The sequence below is a fragment of the Pongo pygmaeus genome, chromosome 11 (assembly GCF_028885625.2).
Source record: "Pongo pygmaeus isolate AG05252 chromosome 11, NHGRI_mPonPyg2-v2.0_pri, whole genome shotgun sequence".
NCBI lineage: Eukaryota > Metazoa > Chordata > Mammalia > Primates > Hominidae > Pongo > Pongo pygmaeus.
The window spans coordinates 134,331,626-134,351,396 of record NC_072384.2 but is presented as its reverse complement, the minus strand read 5'-3'; the positions used below and the strand labels follow the sequence as shown (position 1 = coordinate 134,351,396).

The window sequence follows — 19,771 nt, the reverse complement described above, 5'->3', positions numbered from 1 at the left end:
ACTGGGGTTATTTCTGGGCGATGTGATTACTGGTTATTTTTCTTTTCTCCTGCATTTATGTGTGCGCACGCAATGAAGGCGTGTGTGTGTGAACCTCTATATTTTCCAAACTTTCTGTCATAATCATGCATTACTTTTGTAATTAGAAAATGCAACTTAACAATAAATAAATGCAACACCAGTGAAGAGAAAACACTTAAATAGAATTTATATAAATTTATTGATTTATTTTTAGTTGTAGGGAACATCAGAAAAAAAGTAAACTTGCCCAGCACTTCATCGCTGTATTTTGGGTTTTTATCAAATTCAGCTCCATTTGACTTAAGCAATGATTATCTTCTCAAATACACCACCCACCAATTTTATAGCATCATTCTTTTTCCCCAAAGCAAGAAATCATATGCTGTTCTCAGTGCACTCCAAGTCATTCATTCATTTCACCTACACTCTAAAGGTACAAAGTTTCCCTTCTTTAAACACACAAGGTGGCACCTATGAAGCATGGACAGAGATGAGGACTGACCATTATTGGTTAAGGATCAATTGCAACCATCTACAGAAGCCAAAAGATAAGATTAAAACTGCCATTTGCAGTAGGGGCAGCGGTGGGACCACCTTTGAATCCCGCACTCCCAAACAGGCCATGTTTCGGAGTAAGAAAAGTAATCTAGAATGTCAGCCTGTCTGCACGTCCTCTGAAAAATGGCACATGTCATCCTGATCAAAGACACCGGAGGGGGCACGATACATATTCAAATATCTTTACTGACTAGCGAGTCTATTATTTTTATTTAAGAGAACTTTTTAAAGCACTCTGGGGCTGATTAATTTATGCAAAGTATTTCCTTAATAAGAATAAATGAATTTAACACTGATTCTGTTTTCACGTTTGGAAATGACTAGGGAATGGTTCAAAATTTTACCTTATTTCCCACCCACTTCTCAATGGGTCTTGGATTTGTGGGCTTTCTTAACTCGCCCTTTTTTCCCGAAGCATTTCCGGTAGCCATAAGCACAACATTTAAAGGTGATGAAGGCCACTGTCAGCACGACGGCCAGGAGGAAACCGATCACGTCCAAGGAATGGTACTGGTACCAGGTGAGGTCGTGGGCTGCAGGGCGCAGGTGTGGCGCGCCCTTGTGCCTCATCACAAACTCCACCCAGAACACAGCCAGGTCCAGCGGCTCCACCGGGCGGTCCTTGTGAAGGCTGGAGAGGCGTATGATGTTTTCCTTGTAGCTAAACACAAAGACAGGTTCATTATGCCTGGAACACCTGTGGTATGAACAATCCTCTCTTTATGCTCGTTGCTGCCTAGGAAGACTACCAGATTTTCCAAACTTGGGAAAGGAAACCTGTTTCTATTATTGTTGTTGTTGTTGTTGTTGTTTTTAGATACAGAGTCTTGCCCTGTTGCCCAAGCTGGAGTGCAGTGGCACAATCATGGCTCACTGCAGCCTCCAACTCCTGGGCTCAAGCCATCCTCCTGCCTCAGCCTCCAGCGTAGCTGGAATTACAGTCATGCACCACTATGTCTGGCCAATTTTTAAATTTTTTGTAGAAACAAGGTCTTACTGTGTTGCCCAGGCTGTGTTACTATTATAACCTGAAAGGTTATAATTAAGAACCTTATTCTTAATAAATGTTCTTGATCTCTTGAAAAAAAAGGAAGAGAAGGAGGGAAGGAAGCAAGGAAAGGAGGAAGGGAGGGAGAGAGGAAGGGAGGGAAGGAGAGAGGAAGGGAGAGAGGGACGGAGAGAGGAAGGGAGAAAAAGAAAGACCAAAATTATATTTTAGAAATATTTTAACCTTGGTTCCTACTCTTCTTCTTTTCTTTTTAGTGATATTTTTGTGAGAAATTTCATTATACTTTCATACAGTAAAATAAAGAAAGGAAAATGTCATGTCAGAAATTATGAATAGTCTCCTATTTGAAGTTGTAAACAACCACCTCTGGCCAAGGTAAAAGCCATTTGTAAGTGCCAAATCCAAGGTGATGATATACTTGTAATTCAGTCATTGAAACATTAAACTATCCAGGTGCTAGATTTAGCATGAGGCAGTGTCTGTGCAGCCACTTATTGCAAAATGGATTTCTGTTTATTCTGGACAGCGTTCATTGCCCAATCAGAACATCTCAATCCAAAACGGGTTAGATGCTTCAACCCTTGGTGCTACAGGAATGAAGAGGAGGCTGAAGAGGAGAGGGAAAAGGAGGAGGAAGTAGAAAAGAAAAGGGAGAAGAAAGAAAAAAAAAAAGACACTCCTATTCAGGACTAATTTTGATCGCTGTTGGCTGATACAGTTTGGATATTTGTCCACACTCAGATCTCATGTTGAATTGTAATCCCCAATGCTGGAGATGGGGTCTGGTGGGAGGTGTTTGGATCATGGGGTCGGATCTCTTGTGCCTTAGTGCTGTCTTCCTGATAGTGAGTTCTCACGAGTTATTGTGAGAGCCGGTCATTAAAAAGTGTGTGGCACCTTCCCCCCCAACTCTCTCTCGCTCCTGCTTTTGCCATGTGACATGCAAGCTCCCGCATTGCCTTCTGCCATGAGTAAAAGCTCCCTGAGGCTCCCCCAGCAGCCAAGTGATGTCAGCACTATGTTTCCTGTACAGCCTGCAGAAACACGTGCCAATGAAACCTCTTTTCTTTATAAATTACCCAGTCTTGGGTATTTCTTTACAGCAATGCAAGAATAGCCTAATACACTGTCTTTAAACATATCCATAATGTTATTTGGAAACATTATTATAATGTAATATTAGTATTTGGCCATAAATCATGTTAAATATCATCTTCCTTTTACATAAACCTTAAGATGAATTTTCTTGGAACCTTTTTTTTTTTTTTTTTTTTTTTTTAAGTAAGACAGAGTCTCACTCTGTCGCCCAGGCTGGAGTGGAGTGGCACAATCTCAGCTCTCTGCAACCTCCGCCTCTCAGGTTCAAGTGATTTTCCTGCCTCAGCCTCCCAAATAGCTAGGATTACAGGCACGCACCACCATGCCTGGGTAATTTTTTTATTTTTTATTTTGGTAGAGATAAGGTTTCTTCATGTTGGCCAGGCTGGTTTAGAACTCCTAACCTAAAGTGATCCGCCTGCCTCGGCCTCCCAAAGTGTTGGGACTACAGGCATGAGCCACTATGCCTGGCCAGAACTTTCATTCAATCATTCAATAGTAATTGAGCACCTATTATGGCCTGGTTGTCTGCATAAACTGGTGTTTGAAAATTTTCCACTTCTTTTTATTTTGTGTAGGCACTGTCCCCAGCTCAGAGTGTTGGAATCATGGAGATTCACAATCAGACAGGGATGGCTCAAAAATGAATAGATGAAAGTTAGTTAATAAGTTGAGCTCATTGATTTGTGTTTTTTTAAAAAATAATGTATTAGAGGACTTTCACCAAGTTGTTCTTAGGTTACAAGTAGTTATCTATACCACTGAAGAAAGAATCAAAATTATATCCATAATGTGAGCCTCAAGAAGGAGCTTCAACAGTGCAGGGAAAGAAGTCAGGTTTTAATGGTATTGATATGTGAGCAGGACATCCTGACATTGAGGTGGCCAGAAGAAGCCGCTGGAAGGAAGGAATGGAACCACACCACCCAACGCTCTGGGCACATGATGCTCAGGTTATGTGGACTTTTCATTTTTTTTTTTTTTTTGAGATAGGGCCTCACTCTGTTGCCCAGGTTGCTGGAGTGCAGTGGCATGATCATGGCTCACAGCAGCCTCCAACTTCTGAGCTCAAGCAATCCTCCCGCCTTAGCCTCCAGAGTGGCTGGGACTACAGGCGTGTGCCATGGTGCCCAGCCAACTTTTATCTTTTATCCAGTGGCACCACACACACATTAGCACCTCAAAGGTGGGAAGTCAGTCATCAGTCCTCCCCTGTTGTCCCTTGCTCAAGCTGGTGTGTCCCCCTGTGTTCTATCTCCTCTCATCTGAACATGCTCCAGTCTGTCTTCCTGACTGCTGCTTCTTTCCAAAGGAGGTAACCATGGGAGAAAGCAACGGACACGCTCATAAACACACGCACACACACACACACACACGCATATGAATGCACACGTGTGCACCCACACATGAGCACAGCCATATGCACAAACGCACATGCACATATGCACACAGTATCTATTGTTGGATGAAATCTACCACTGGCCACCACTTCTTCCCATAAGGTTCTGATAAGCCTATTACCAGTGAGCTTGACAGTAATATACTAACTTTAATCCAGAAATCATTTGCCCGTTGAATTGTTTTCAGGGCCACATTTGAACAAATTTTCCTTTGCTTTTATTCTAAGCCGTTGTCTGTGATATCTTATAGCTCCTTCATTCATAAACTCCATGGACAAAATTTCTCACAGGTTCCAGTGCTGCAAAAAGCTGTACTTCTAAGCATTTGAGTTATTTTTCTCTTATAGATACAATGCTTCTTATAATGGAGTATTTCTTTCTGTGCAGGAAACTTATGGATCAGATGTCTATTATGGCAGCTTTTTTATATAAATTGGAGTTTTAAATCTACTGGGGGAAATAAAATTCTAAATAAATTATATAATAAATTATATAGGAATTAAAGAATTCTTTTATAAAGTGAATAATAATCTCTAAATTATCTTATTTATAAATCCAGGTCGGACGCGGTGGCTCATGCCTGTAATCTCAGCACTTTGGCAGGCCGAGGCAGGTGGATCTCCTGAAGTCAGGAGTTCAAGACCAGCCTGACAAACATGGTGAAACCCCATCTCTACTAAAAAATACAAAAATTAGCCGGGCGTGGTGGTGGACACCTGTAATCCCAGCTACACGGGAGGCTGAGGCAGAACTGCTTGAACGTGGGAGGTGGAGGTTGCAGTAAGCCAAGATTGCACCACTGCACTCCAGCCTAGGTGACAGAGCGAGACTCCATCTCAAAAAAAAAAAAAAAAAAAGAAGAAGAAAGAAAAATCCAGATTTTTATGTATTTGTTTTTATATTTGAAACAATGCTATTAAATGCTATGTAAATGTTTTCATATTTGAAACAATTTTATCATGAGTGCCATAGCCAAAGTACAGTATTCTTCTGTATCTTCTTTCTTACCTTTTGTCATTGATGACTGCTTTTAGAGCATTTTCTAAATCTTCAGAAGTCATTTCCAGAACATTCAGGGTCACTCCAGCTCCCTTAGTCTCCATGCGCTTTGCATTGTCCATCTGATCACCAAACAAGGGCATCATCACCATGGGAACGCCATTGCATATGCTTTCATAAATACCATGGGAACCAGCATGGGTGATAAAGGCACGGGTCATCGGGTGACCTGAGATGCAAAATAGGGAGGATGTCAGCAGTTATGTCTCTGAGTTTCACAGCTGCACACATCTAGGTTCTGAAAACACTCCAAAGACTCAGTGTTACTCACATGCCCTTGCAGAAATTTGCAGAAGAAAATGTGGGTTGAGATACCCCACTAGATAAAAAGCAATGTAGGATATGTTGGCCATAATATTTTCAAGCTCAACAATCCTTTAGAATAGCTGTGCTTAAGCCATTTTCTTAATTTGACCCTGGTTTGACCTATACATCCAATCCTCCCAACATACCAAGCAGATCGTTTTGGGGTAGCCACTTAACAAGTATCGTGTTGTTCGCAAGATTCGATGGTCGGGTTCCAGTGTACCGCCACAGGACCTTGGAGGGGCAAAAAGAGCAGAACGTAAAGAAAGAACATAATATGATTAGAAAACAAATCTGCTATACTAACTAGAAAAGGGGGTTCCTCTGAAGGAACACAACCTTTAACAGAGTGGGAGGCTCAGTAACTATGAAGGCTTCTGAGGACTGGCAACTTTCGGCATCTGGTTTTGGAGGTTTAGTTACAAGGGTGTATGCACTACGTGAATTTGTGATAATTTATCAAGCTGTGCACTTAGGATTTTTTCACTTTCCTGCACTTTAAGGGAAAGTTTGCTTAATGAAACAAGTGGATGCAGAACTATAAGAGCAGAAATATAAGACATAAATTCAATGTTCTAACCAACAGCTTTTTGGAGAAATACTTCTATTTAATATGAAGAAACAATATCCCATTTATTTTATTTTTAAATAAATTCTCCCTAATACACTTTTGAGTCTCTTAGAGAAAATGAGACTTCCGAGTGTGATGGATCATAGTTTAACAGAGTATTTGAGAGTCAAATTGAAAACAATGACAACAACCACAACAAAAAAAACCTTTGGATTAATAGTTGGGAAGTGGCAGGGAAAAGCCAAATCTAAAGTTCCAACTAAGAGAATTAATCTGGAAGCTGGAAGTCTGGGATTACAGCTCCTGTGAAAATAGATATGAGGCCATAGTATAGAATCTTCTTACTGTCTGAGGGATTTTGCCCAAAGCATCAGCAATTGCCATGGCTTTCTTCTCTGGAATTTCTGAGACCATTGATCCCAAAGAGAAAATCACAATTCCATGTTCTCCAGAAGCATTAATGTAGGCTTCAAATTCCTAAAGCCAGAAGAAAAACTTTCAGTTAATTTTTTCTCATATTCTTTGATGACTACATACAGTAAGTTATGAATTAGATATCTTCCTCTTAAGAATATGATTAAAGGCATGTGTGTTTGAGATAGAGTAAAAAATTATTAATATGTAAGTTTTATAGCATTTTCCTCTCCTTTACTTCCTTCTAAAGGAAGAAGGGTTCCTGCTTACAGAATTATCCTTGAGAGGCAAGATCCAGGTAATGTGCTAGTTTTCCAAAAGAAAAGCACAGGTACATGCACACACATGCACACACCTGTACATACACACAGTGATAATTCCACTTAGAGGACACAGAGCAAGGCATCAGTGATACAGCAGGGAAGAGCTGGGAAGGGCGTGGTCCCTTTAAATGATATGGAAGTAGGGAAGGGAAGTGCTGGGTAGAAGAGGGTGTGGTCCCTGGTGAGGGCTCCACCCCCAGACCTGTGCCCATGGAGCTAGGTGAGGACAGGCATTTTTGTTTTCCTGCCTAAATGTTTCATTTCCCAAAACCACCCTGGCCTGCCACGCCCCCATCATGTGCCTATAAAAACCCCAAGACCCTAGCAGGCCGACACACAAGTGGCTGGACATTGGGAGGAGCACATCAGCGGAGGGACACAAGGACGGCTGGACGTTGAGAAGAACTCACCAACAGGCACTGGCAGGCCACTGACCAGCAGAACAACGCGGAGTTTGGCTGAGAGCCCAGGCCACCGAGCCCGGGCCACCAAGCGGTCTGACTCCAGGGGAAAACCTTCCTATTCCATCCCCTTCTGGCTTCCCCCATCTGCTGAGAGCTACGTCCACTCAATAAATCGTTGCACTCATTCTCCAAGCCCAGGTGTGATTCGATTCTTCTGGTACACCAAGGCAAGCCCCCAGGATACAGAAAGCCCTCTGTCCTTGCGACAAGGTAGAGGGTGTAATTGTGTAATTGAGCTGGTTAACACAAGCTGCCTATGGAGGGCAAAACTAAAAGAACACCGTAACCCACGCCCACTGGAGCTTCAGGAGCCGTAAACATCCACCTCTAGACACTGCCGGTGAGGTCAGAGCCCCACAACCTGCCCGTCTGTATGCTCCCCTAGAGGTTTGAGCAGTGGCGCACTGAGAAAGTGAGCCCCTCCCGCTGTCACACGCCCTGTGAGGGGGACAAGGAAAGTTTTCCTGTTTCATCAGCATGGCAATTCTTTTCCCACTGTAGATTTTCAGTGGTCCAATGAATCCCCCAAGAATCTCTCAAATGGCTTTATGGGTTTATTTATTATTATTATTATTTACTTGAAGTTCTGGGATACATATGCCATGGTGGTTTGCTGCACCTATTGACCTATCCTCTAAGTTCCTCCCCTCTCCCCTCACCCCCCAACAGGCCCTGGTGTGTGTTGTTCCCCTCCTTGCGTCTACACATTCTCATTGTTCAACTCCCACTTATGAGTGAGAACATGCGGTGTTTGATTTTCTGTTCCTGTGTTAGTTTGCGGAGGATGATGGCTTCCAGTTCATCCATGTCCTTGCAAAGAATATGATCTCATTCCTTGTTATGGCTGCATAGCATTCCATGGTGTATATGTATGACATTTTCTTTATCCAATCTATCATTGATGGGCATCTGGGTTGGTTCCATGACTTTGTTATTGTGAATGGTGCTGCGATAAACAAATATGTGCATGTGTCTTTATAGTAGAATAATTTATATTTCTTTGGATATATACCCAGTAACGGGATTGCTGAGTCTATGGTTTTATGTTTGTAAAGAATACTGAGGGCACTAATAAGATTGTGTGATGTGGCAGGGCTTGCCCAAACTGAGGGGTTCCCTGGGACATGTGACATTCAGTGCTAAAACCTGAACAGTCCTGAGGAAGCCAGGACGCTGGTCACCCTAGATGTGAGACACAGGAGACTTCTGAGAGGGCTCAGCAAATGCGATTTGCACAGCAGGACTCCTGCCAAACCTGATTTGGAACATGACCAGGAAAGCCCCAGACACTGACCATCCTTCTCCCAAGGTGAGCCCTCTCTCTCCGCCACTCTGACCAGCCCCAGGCCCTCGTGAGTCCTCTGGCTCTTAAGGGCTTTGTCTTGGCCTTTTCCCTGGGGCTCATCTAAAAGCCAGGGAGGACAGAGTCATCCTCCCCACCATCATGCTGCATTTTCGGTTTGTAGCAAGAACACCCTGAGGATGGTTTTTCTGAACTCCTTCCTCCCTAGGGTCTGCACCACATCTCTCCCCTCTTTCTCTCCCTCTTTCTTGGGGAGAGACAGCTCATTTCCAGGTGCTCTTCAAGCTCTTTCTTCTGAGCGATGGTAAATGGCTTAAATTTCCTAGGACCTTTGCTCTTCACGAAACCCACTCTTACACTGAAGCTCATCTGGAAAGGGCCAAGTCTAAGTTCTCCTCCAGGCACACCCTCCCGTGCCCATTCAGCAATCAGCAGGATGTGATTCACACAAAATTGAACCCACAGGTCCATAAACATCCGAAGTTAAATAGCAGGAGATCACGAAAGTTTAAATTGCACAAAAGTTCATCTAGAGATTCACGCAGGGCAAACTGCAGAGAAGTTGTCATCATGGCCAACTCCTACCTGAGCCAGCTATTATGAGGCTCAATAAAGGTGAAGTCCATCCCCTACTTGGCAAAGCTTCCCTTAAACTTCGCCCTGACTTCACAGTTACCGGAATGACCAAAGAGTGAAGCAACATATTAACTGAAAATAACACTCCAATCCCCCACCATTCATTCCCTTCAAAAAAAGATGAGATGCCCCCGAACGAGAGAATTTCCCTGTTCTGATGAGGCTTCGCCAGCCAAAATGAGACATGTAACATAACTCCTAAACTTTACCAAGAATTTTGTATTTTAGTTTAGGCTTTTAATTAGATTTTCCCTTCCCAAATGCATTTCGTTTTCCCAGAATTCTTCTTTAGCACTTAGACACCATGTGGGTCACCTGTGACTTCACCATCATGCATTCCCAGTAACCCACGTATATCCCAACCTTCCCTGCTCCCAAGCTTTCCTCTCCTGGCCATATTGAAGCCTTGGTCCTCACTAATCTTCCGTTTGGTTATTTTTCTCAGACCCAGCATTGTGATTGTCTGTGAACCACTGCTATCTTACCCTGGCAGGGGAGGAACATCTTGGAATTCTTGAGTTTCATTCCTTTTCTCCCAATATTGTTCCACTATCTCTTTTCCTTCAGACACACCAAAGACACACCAATGCCAGGTTGTGCTTTCTCTATGGACTTCTTTGTGCAATAAAAGTTTTATCTTTATTCTTAAAGTTCAGGAGTTTTATCAAGAGTATTGAGAATAGGGCCATCAACACAAGAGGAATGGTAGTGCAGAGTGGCATTTTTAGTTAACAAAGGAAGAAAGAGAAAATAAAAATAGTAACTTGACCAACCAGTAGAAATCCGGAAAAAGGGGAATGGCAAAGTCAACTAAACATAAAGTAAACTGAGAGAGTTACAATCAAATCTATTAATTGTTAGATTCAAATAGGCAAAATGCACTTATTAAAGCAACTGCCTGACTGGATTAAAAATACCAGTTCCATGTTGTTTAAAAAGGAAGAAAGCTTGAAGACAAATGAGTACTAAAGATGTGCTAGAGAAATGTAAACAAAAATAATACAGAAGTGGTAATACCAATATCCAAAAAGTGGAATTTCAGATTAAAACATTCAACAAGACAAAGAATGTTATTAAAAGGTACAATTTACAAACATATTTTCACACCTAAGCCTGACTGCACCAAACAAGGCAACTACAAATATGTAGTCAACACAGTTCACCACTTAGACATTTATGGTTATATCAATAAATGCCAGAAAGGTAGCTGATAAAGTTCGGTGCCTCTCCTACAAACATCCCCACGCAAAGAAGGAAATTATTTAAATCAATAAAGACTATTTGCCAGAAAACAATGACTAACATAATGCAAAATAATGAAATGATAATCAATTTCCACTAAAATAGCAGCAAGACAGGCATCTTTCCTATTGCCAGAATTATTCAACTGTTTTTAGAGATTCTAATAAATTCAATAACCCTGATATTTGGCATGGAATTTAGAACAGAAGAAACCAAAATTTCTTTATCAGCAAATGACTTCCTGTTATTCTTTATTATGAAAATCAATATTTTGATGAGATAGCTGAGTAGTGAGTAGATAATCAGCTAGAGGTAGAAAAAATAACACATTCACAGTAGTGACCAAAAAAAAAAAAAAAACCCATGTAAAATACTTAAGAAAAGATGAATGAGAAAGAAATAGAACAAATGTTTTTTAAACTACAAAATAGCTTATCTTTTTAAAGAAGTGTTTGAAGTCACAACAACAAAACTCCTGGAATACAAATTGTAATGTTCTTCTGTGGGGAACTAGACCAGATCTCTAGCAGAATACACTGTGGTACACAAGTACCATGAAATACTATTTCATAGTTTAAAAAGTAATAGCATTTAAAACGAGTAATATCCATGACATATCGGTAAGTGGGCAGTGGGAATACACTGTTACTCTATTTTGTAGAAAAAGCAACCAAAAATTTTTATATATGTTTGTATATACATATTGGTATGTAATAGCTGGAGTACATACATATTGGTATGTAATAGCTGGAGTACAAAGAACTAAAAAGAGCTATTGTGGATTACTCTCTACCCATTAACTAGACCTCAGTTGGCACCTTTCTTCTCATTCATTAATTTAACACATATTTGGTGGGTGCCTATTCTGTGCCTTAGGTGCTGAGATTTATGGGGCGCCAAATACATGCAGACCCATTGGCAGGTGTTGAGGATGCAGCATACAGTGGATGTGATTAATGCAAAGTCACACATGTCCCCACGTGGCTCATGATGTGAAGCGGACAATCAACAACTATCTAAGTGAAATGACTGCCATATTTGATGTGCTATGAAGGAAAATGCACAGAAAATTAAAAAAAAATACAAATCACATTGGAAGTATAGTGGAAATAAGGTCTGGTGCTCTCTGAAGGTGATATCAGCCCCCTTAATGGGAACCAGACTCAGCACCTGGGAAGTGCCTGGGCTGCCAGTAGATCCTCAGCCAATCTTTAAAGGATAAATGAATGAATGCTCACTGAAATGTCACCTCCTCAGAGTCCTTCCCTAACCCTCCATCTGAAGGAGCCTCTCTTGTTCTTCTCTACCCTCTGCTGATATTATAGATGAGGATGTGAATGCTACTTTTTGCATACTTCAAACTCTGTAGGGGAAAAATAAACCTAATAACTTGAGAATGAAACCCACGACATTTCTGTATCATGTCAGAACCTGACTGTCTGGTGATTCACTCATCAGAAGAGAAGGGACTGCAGAATCTAGATTCTTATCAGAATATTTAGAAACTGGAGCTTTAACCAGGATCACAAAGGCAACTTTCATTGCCAGGATCTATCATCATCAAAGAATGACTTCATCAGTCCTGAACACTCCCTGCCTGACTGAATCCAGGGCAAGGTGCAGGTTTCAACTGAGTTTTCTGCAAGGTGCCCCAAACCCAGCATTCTGTGCTTATGGCATTTAACAGCTTGTTGTTTCTAATTGATTACTATCCACTGGAGTACACGGAGTAAAATGTCCAAGGAATGCTTTCCCGAAATCTCAGATACCAAGAAATCATCCAGAAGATGATGCCAAAGACAGACTCAGGCCTAGGAGTCAAAAATTAACAAAAGACAGCATTTTAAACTATCTCAGAATGCTTGCTCAGCATATATCTGGGGCTAGTTAATCGATCCAAAGTAATACATCCACAAGAATACATGCATGTAAAAGTCCCACTCCAATACACACCTGGGATAGTGGATTTTGGTGAAGGCAGTTGATTCCACCAATGAAAACCATATTGGGCATCATGGGCCTAGGGTAATCCTTCACAAAGTCACTTTTAAACAGCCAGACAGATGCAGAGCTCAATAGGTCCTGGACCGTCACCTCTCTCTGAAGGAATTCTGAGGCAAGGGTTGCATACGGGGAATAAACCATGTTGCACAGAAAGTTCTGTGAAAAGGCAATGAGCATGTTCTTCACCCGCTGCAGGAAGGTCATGTGATCTGAATTAGAGGAGAGAGGCCTGGGCACGTAGGAGAATGGGTTGGGGCACTGGGTAGCCTCAAATTCCAGGTTGCATGGCAGTGCATGCAAGAAGAATACAGTGGGCAGAGACAGGTACTGGGCCACGATGGGGCCGCAAGGAAGGAAAGGGTCTGTCAGCATGACATCAAAGCTGCTTTCCGCCAGGGAGGCCATGAGCTCCTTGTTGTGCAGTAATTGGGAACAGCCAGACAAAAGCATAGCAGAGTCCTTTTTTATTTTCTTGTATGTTTTGATCACACGCTGCAGGAAAGAATCATTCTCAAAAACATTATGCCCAAGACTAACAAAAGACTCTTTCACATCCTCCCTTTGGAATGGCACAGGGTACGTCTTCAAGGTGTAAAATTCTCCCTCTCTGATGTACAACGAGGCGTCAGGTGCTAGGACAACTATTTCATGTCCCCTCTGCTGCAGCTGCTGGATGGCCCCAAGCATGCTCAGCCAGTGGCTGCCATCCACTGGGATCAACAGCATCTTCCCAGCATGGGACACCACCGGGCCCAGCACACACAGCAGCAGGCCCAGGACAAGTGGGCGTCCGCCCTGGGACTCCACAGCCATGGTGCCTTTGCTCCTGCCAGAGGTTCGCCCTCTCCTACTTATATACTTGGCAAAAACCAATCGATAGACCAAGTTAATGTTTGACTGTGTCACATGACTATAAAAAGCTGTCAGTCCACAAAGGTAGCAGGGAGTTCACTTTAGAGATAAAGAAGGTGGAGCTTTATTAGGTTTCTTAATAGGCAACAACAGTTGAACTGGCTGGAATTTCATACTCAAATCACATTCTTGAGTGAACACAGCAAAGTACCTCCAGCACTTCAGGATCCATTAAATTAGTATTTCCACAGACCAAGAAGTGTTACCAGAGAGGAAGAAGGACGACTATGTAGTGACAAGTTAGGCTTCTTTTCCAGAAATTAAACAGAAAGCTTTTCAGAAAGCCTTTTAGAAAGAAAAGAACACAACTGTACCCCTGCTTTCGCCATGGAAACCTGTAAGAGTGCCCACTCCACAGCTACCCCGGTACTGCCTGCTCACTTGTATCATGTGTTTCATTCCTTCATCCAACAACATTTATTGAGCCCAGCACAGTGTGGGGTCTTGAGGCTGCAGCGGAGCCCACCACACGAGTCTCCTGCCTCCTCAGAACTCACGTGCCATGAGGTGAGCCAGACTCACAATTTAAACAGATGAGCAGGAACTTAGAAATCGTGAACCATGCTAAGAAGGAAATGAACAGGTGGGTGGGTGGGGCGGGGCGGGGGTGGGGGGCGTGCTGGGGTAGAGAATGACCAGAAAGGGAAATTCACTGGAGTGCATGTGAACAGAAGTCTTCCCTAAGGACAGGCCTGTATTAGTGTGAACCTGAAAGAGCCAGTCCTGTAAGATAGATCTTGAGTGGCTAACTTGGCCTGGATTTAAAATAGAGCCAATTGGCCCTTTGCTTACCACAGGTCACACAGTTACTCTGAGTGTCCTGAAAACCTGCACCTTTTTATAGTTGAGATTTTCAGCGCTCACCTGAACCAACCAATTAGAGCTCACCCACCTCAGCCACTCAGTGCTCAGCTTCATCAACCAATCAGAATGCAGCTGCACTGACCAATAAGAACTAAGCAAGTTTCCATCCTTCATTTGCATCAGTGGACCTGATTGGGAACCTGGGAAGGAACTTTTTGCCATGAAACCTGCCTGCCTTGTGTTCTGTGGAACTCACCTTCATTGTGTACCAGAGGCTGTAACTCCCTGGTTTGCAAACTGTTCACTAGAACAAAGTCTCTTTCTTCCAAATTCCTTTTCAGAGAACTTTTGTTCACAACAGGAAAACTAATAGATAAGCAAATTCAATTAAGTTAAATTGTACTTATTCCAATGGCCCAAGATCCAGGGGAAAGGCATTTGAGGAAATTCTGATGACCGAGTTGAAGTCAAAAGGGAAAGATGAGCAAAAACAATAACTCAAATTTGTGTTTATTGACCATGGACTCTGGGGCAAGTATTGTGCAGCCAGAATTGGAAGTATTACATTCTTTTTTGGGGGGATATACTGCTGTACTATACAATTCCAAGATAACTGCACAGATCCCAACATTTTAACCATACACATCACTGGCCAGCCATACTTGGGGATGTGCTTAGAGGATCATAGAGAAACAGCTAACTAGAGTTTTGGTGTCCTATGGGACATATTAACAGGTAATTAGGGTACCCTCTCATTCTGCTCCTTAGAGTAGGTACTTTGCATGCACACGCACACCGAAGCTGCTCCCCACACCCAGGCACTCTTCATTTTTTAGGACCAAGATTCTGGGGAAGCAGAATAGACATAGCAATGCTTTCACTCTTTGTTGTGTCCTTATTAGAAATTCTGAAATTCACAGTTTAATTTAAACCTTAAGGGTGATAATTCTTCCAAAGTCCCAATGCTGTGTGAGTTCATTTGCAGATTATAGAGAGTAAAGGGGCTATAAACACATAAGTCACTACTGTAATGATTTTATGACTTTCCTGCATCATGCAGAGCTTCCAAGCTTTTTGAGGCTGCTTCTGCTGTGTACCTGGATGGTTTGTGGCCACAGCTCTGCCCTTGACCAGGAAATACTTACCAATCTGAATAGTAGGCAATCCACATTCACGCTCATGAATTACAACAGAGAACCACTACTAAGCAATCCAATTAATCTCTGCTCTGAAACCAAAGCAGAATCCATTGCTAATTCCCTCATCTGCCAAATATTTATGGAACGTGCGAGCCCTACTGTATGGCAGTCACTATGCTAGGAACTAGGCCCAGAAAACCAAGTTAGAAATGCTCCTTGCCTGAAAGGAGGGGTCAGGTAGACAAACTCATGACCAGGCAATTATAGGGGATGGTGCTCTGGGGGCTGAGAAATCACACAGCAGGGCAGCAATATGATGGTCTTGTTTTGGGGACTGCTAAAGAGTAACATGTCCATGGGAAGTGTTTCTGGAACCCTTTTGAAGGTACTTTCTTTTTAAGCTGAAGACATAAGTTAATAGGCCACCATTGGACACACTCCCAGCTCCTTTCATCTCCTTTCATCAAATAAGAATGAAGGGGCTTATTACTAAAGGAGCAACATAAACATGTCCAGTGCCCTGTAGATCATCTACAGGACCCTCCAGGGAAACAAAGGCACCTTCCTTGCATCCCCACAGCATTTTCTTCTGTTCCGCCTTGTATCTTTTAGCAGTTTGCATATCTGTCCTTGCTATTAGACAATAGCTATATCCTATATATATATATTCCTTACAGGCAAGATTTTGGCTTTGGAATCATGCTATCACTCAGGTGCCAGTCCATGGTTTTGGAGACAGTAAGCACTCTGGACATGTTTCTGTATAGAAGTGACTTCCCTTCTCTTTTTGTTCTAGACCCTGCATCCAAGCCAGCAAGTAAGTGCTGAATCTGGATGTTTCTACCACAGTCTCTCAGACCCAGCTGCCATGGTCCTATTTCAGGGCCCCAGCCCCCCGTGCCCCAACCCCCAGCTGTCCCTTCTGAATCATTGCATCAGCTGCCACCTGAATAACCCCACCGCACCAACACTTCTGGAACCTTGGTCAGCAGCTTCCTGGGCACAGAAAATTCAGAGTCCTCTGCCTTGCTCTGAGAACTCTGGGATAGACCCCAGCCCACCTGTCCAAGCTCATTCCTCCTCTCTAGCCCTTCTGCTTGCCCCCTCCCTCTGCCTCTTACCCTCTAGCCATTCTGGATCACTTGCTGTTCCCCAAACTTGCTTTGATGTTCTCAAATTGCTTTGTTCACACTGAACTCTACCCTTGGCCAGCTTTCTATGACTGTTCATTGCGTGCTTACCAAGTGCCAAGTCCGGGTTTCAGGTTATGTCACTAGAGGTTATATAAACTCAGAAGTTTGTTCTGGTGAGATAACACATCCCCATTAGACCTAATACCCTATAGGAACTCTTAGAATGTTCTTTGGTTAATCATTTTCCCCTTAGAACTGAGTGACCTTTACTAGTGTAATGCCTCACAATTTATCAAAGCAAAGAATTCAGCGTCAAAAAGAGAATAAGGAGGAGGTGAAGAGAACTCAGATCTTAAAAAAAGTCCCCCCAGAATTCATGGTCATGATATAGCAGTCCTAGTGGAAATAATCACTGCATCCCAAGTTTATCCCCAGTGCTATAAACATGGCCTGCAAGTCTTAATGGTTTCGATACAGTAAATAGTGCTGTATTTCCTTTTGTCTGAGAGGATCCCCCTGGTTGTTTTAGCAGTCAAGAAAGGTGAATAACATGCACTTTTGACCCTCCATATACTTGGGCTTCACATCTGCAGATTCAGCCAACAGCAGATTGAAAATATTTGGGGGGAAAAACAATGAAAAAAATACAATACAAATAATACAAATAAAAAACCAATACTGTAAATCAACTATTTACATAGCATTTACATTTATTAGGTAAAAGTAATCCAGAGATGACTAGAGTTTAAAGGAGGATATGGGTAGGTTATATACAAATACGGTGCCATTTTATAAAAGGAGCTTGAGCATCTGGATTTTGGTATGGGGAGGAGGGTTGTCCTAAACTAATCCCTTCAGAATACCAGGGACTACTGTGCTAGACTAGCCATTCTCAAAGTATGAGCCAGGAAATCCTAGGGATGCCCAAGAATTTTTCAGGAGAATTTTGCAAAGTTAAAACTATTTCCATACTAATGCTACTTGATTTTTTCACTGTCATTCTCACAAGTGTACAGTGGAGTTTTCCAGAAGCTACATGGGTGATGTGTAATATCACAATAGATTGAATGCAGAAGCTGACATGAGAATCCACCTCTCTATAGAGCCAAGTACTAAAGAGAGATGCAAAACCTGGAAAACGATGCCACTCTTCTCACTACATTTTGTCTCAATAAAAGTTAAATAAAAATAAGGTGTGCTATTGTGTCATGGGTTTATTCTTATTAAATTGCCCAATGAATATGTCTTTTAAATTCTGTTTTAATCTCTAATGCAGTACATATGATAGGTATAATCCAGATGAACAAAAGCGAATGGGCACCGGGGCTGGAACGTTAGAGAACTGCAGTCCTAAACAACAGGATGCCTTCAGCCCCGGTCAGACTAAACTCACTCCCACCACCCTCTTCCTTCCTGTGGCCGAGGAAAAAGACTGATATAAAGCCGACTTTAAGAAAAACAGTTCTTCAGGCAGCCAAAGTCAAAGCCTTCTCTTTCCCCCAACCTCTTTTTCCCACCCTTTTTGGGGACCATGGCTGGTTGGGGGCCGGAGTGGGCGGGGCCTGGTCGTGGAGCATCACAGAGCCTCGCAGAGAGCAGGGCCAGTCCCAGGAGCATTGCATCCTGGGATGCCAGGCACTTATAGGCCTCGACCAATGAGATGTGGCTGAGTTATAAGGGGCGACCCTCCAGGCGGCCCAGGTCGCCGAGCACTTGGGCCTGCTCCTGGGTGCTGGCAGCCTTGCCGCTCGCTGTGCCGGTGCCTGGCGGGCCGTTCTGGCCATCCAGCATGGTGGACTACTACGAGGTGTTGGGCGTGCCCCGGCAGGCCTCATCCGAGGCCATCAAGAAGGCGTACCGCAAGCTGGCGCTCAAGTGGCACCCCGACAAAAACCCCGAGAACAAGGAGGAAGCGGAGAGGAGATTCAAGCAAGTGGGCGAGGCCTACGAAGTGTTGTTGGACGCCAAGAAACGTGATATCTATGACCGCTATGGCGAGGCGGGGGTGGAGGGCGGCTGCGCAGGCGGCAGGCCCTTCGAGGACGTCTTCGAGTACGTCTTCAGCTTCCGCGACCCGGCCGAGTTCTTCAGGTAGTTCTTTGGCGGCCAGGACCCATTCTCCTTTGACCTCTTGGGAAACCCGCTGGAGAATATTTTGGGGGGTCAGAGGAACTGCTGGGGAAGCAGAAGCAGAGCGTCTGCACCCCTTTTCTCTGCCTTCAGTGAATTTCTAGCTTTCGGGGGTGGTTTTTCTTCTTTTGATACAGGATTTTGTTCCTTTGGCTCCCTGGGAGGTGGGGGCCTTTCTTCCTTCTGCATGTCCTATGGTAGTGATGGGACAGGCAGCTTCAAGTCCATGTCGACTTCCACTGAAATAGTTGTTGGCAAAAAAATCACCACCAAGAGAATCATTGAGAATGGCCAAGAAAGGGTGGAAGCAGAGGAAGATGGAGAGTTGAGTTAAAGTCCTTCCTAATAAATGGCGTAGAGCAGTTACTCCACATTGACACCAAGTAATTCCAGTCCACATTTGACTTTAAGCACATCTGGAGGAATAGCGGACTTTTTTAGAATTGAAAGTGAACTTTACTTTCAGAACAACTGTACCCAAGAATTTATAAACACTTCATGCCAACGCCTATTCTTATTGTTGGGACTACACGGATAGGACCTCTGTTTGTCTTTCAATCGTTGTAAAAAATCTGTATGCACTTTGCTATTTATTAAACTTAAGCCTGAGGCAGACAGTGATTATTTCTTAGTGCTAGGACAGAATGTTCAGTTCAGCACTTTGAGCATTACCTTTTCCCATTGGGAAAGTGTGAGCCAGGTGGTTTGCTCTAAATCATTTGACTTTATTGTTTAGTGTGCAGTGGTGAAATCTACGAATATATCAATACTTCTGGCTTAATTTAATGATGGCTTAAAACAACATGCATTTATTCTCTTAATATTTTGGAGGTCAGACATTTGAATCCCATATCACTGAGTTGAAATCGGTGGAAGAAGCATGTTCCCTCTGAAGGCTGAGGACAAACCTTGGGGTTACGTGGTTCGTCAATGGTATACTAGGACTGTCTTCAGCCTGAATGTGGTTCTCCAACTATGGTAGGTTGCTGGGGATAAGCCCCCAAATCTGGCCAGAAGCTGGCCCCCAAACTGGCCATAAACAAAATTTCTGCAGCACTGTAATGTGTTCGTGATGGCCATGATGCCTATGCTGAAGGTTGTGGGTTTACTGGAATGAGGGCAAGGAACACCTGGCCCACCCAGGGAGGAAAACCACTTAAGGCGTTCCTAAACCACAAACAATAGCATGAGCCATCTGTGCCTTAAGGACATGTTTCTGCTTCAGATAATTAGCCAGAGCCCATC

General features: G+C 43.1%; 2 protein-coding genes across 6 annotated transcripts in view; one reads left to right on the top strand and one right to left on the bottom strand.

The window, feature by feature from the left end:
• Window positions 1-201: 201 nt before the first annotated feature.
• Window positions 202-19,771, bottom strand: part of LOC129032058 (UDP-glucuronosyltransferase 1-6) — an 82,829-nt gene continuing 63,259 nt past the window's right edge. For 4 of the 5 annotated variants that reach the window (XM_054479034.2, XM_054479032.2, XM_054479033.1 and 1 more), the window contains 4 exons: window positions 6,368-6,499; window positions 5,598-5,685; window positions 5,095-5,314; window positions 202-1,240 (listed from right to left, as the gene is read on the bottom strand). In XM_054479034.2, the coding sequence (XP_054335009.1) occupies window positions 943-1,240; window positions 5,095-5,314; window positions 5,598-5,685; window positions 6,368-6,499 (738 nt within the window). In that variant the 3' untranslated portion in view covers window positions 202-942. Of the gene's footprint in view, window positions 1,241-5,094; window positions 5,315-5,597; window positions 5,686-6,367; window positions 6,500-12,357; window positions 13,240-19,771 lie in introns of those variants that run through there. The other variant, XM_054479031.1, reaches the window with a different exon arrangement.
• On the top strand, window positions 17,875-19,139 carry LOC129032060 (dnaJ homolog subfamily B member 3-like). The gene is given in 2 exon segments (XM_054479035.1): window positions 17,875-18,851; window positions 18,854-19,139. Coding segments are annotated over 2 exon segments (855 nt in total). The 5' UTR covers window positions 17,875-18,056; the 3' UTR covers window positions 18,914-19,139.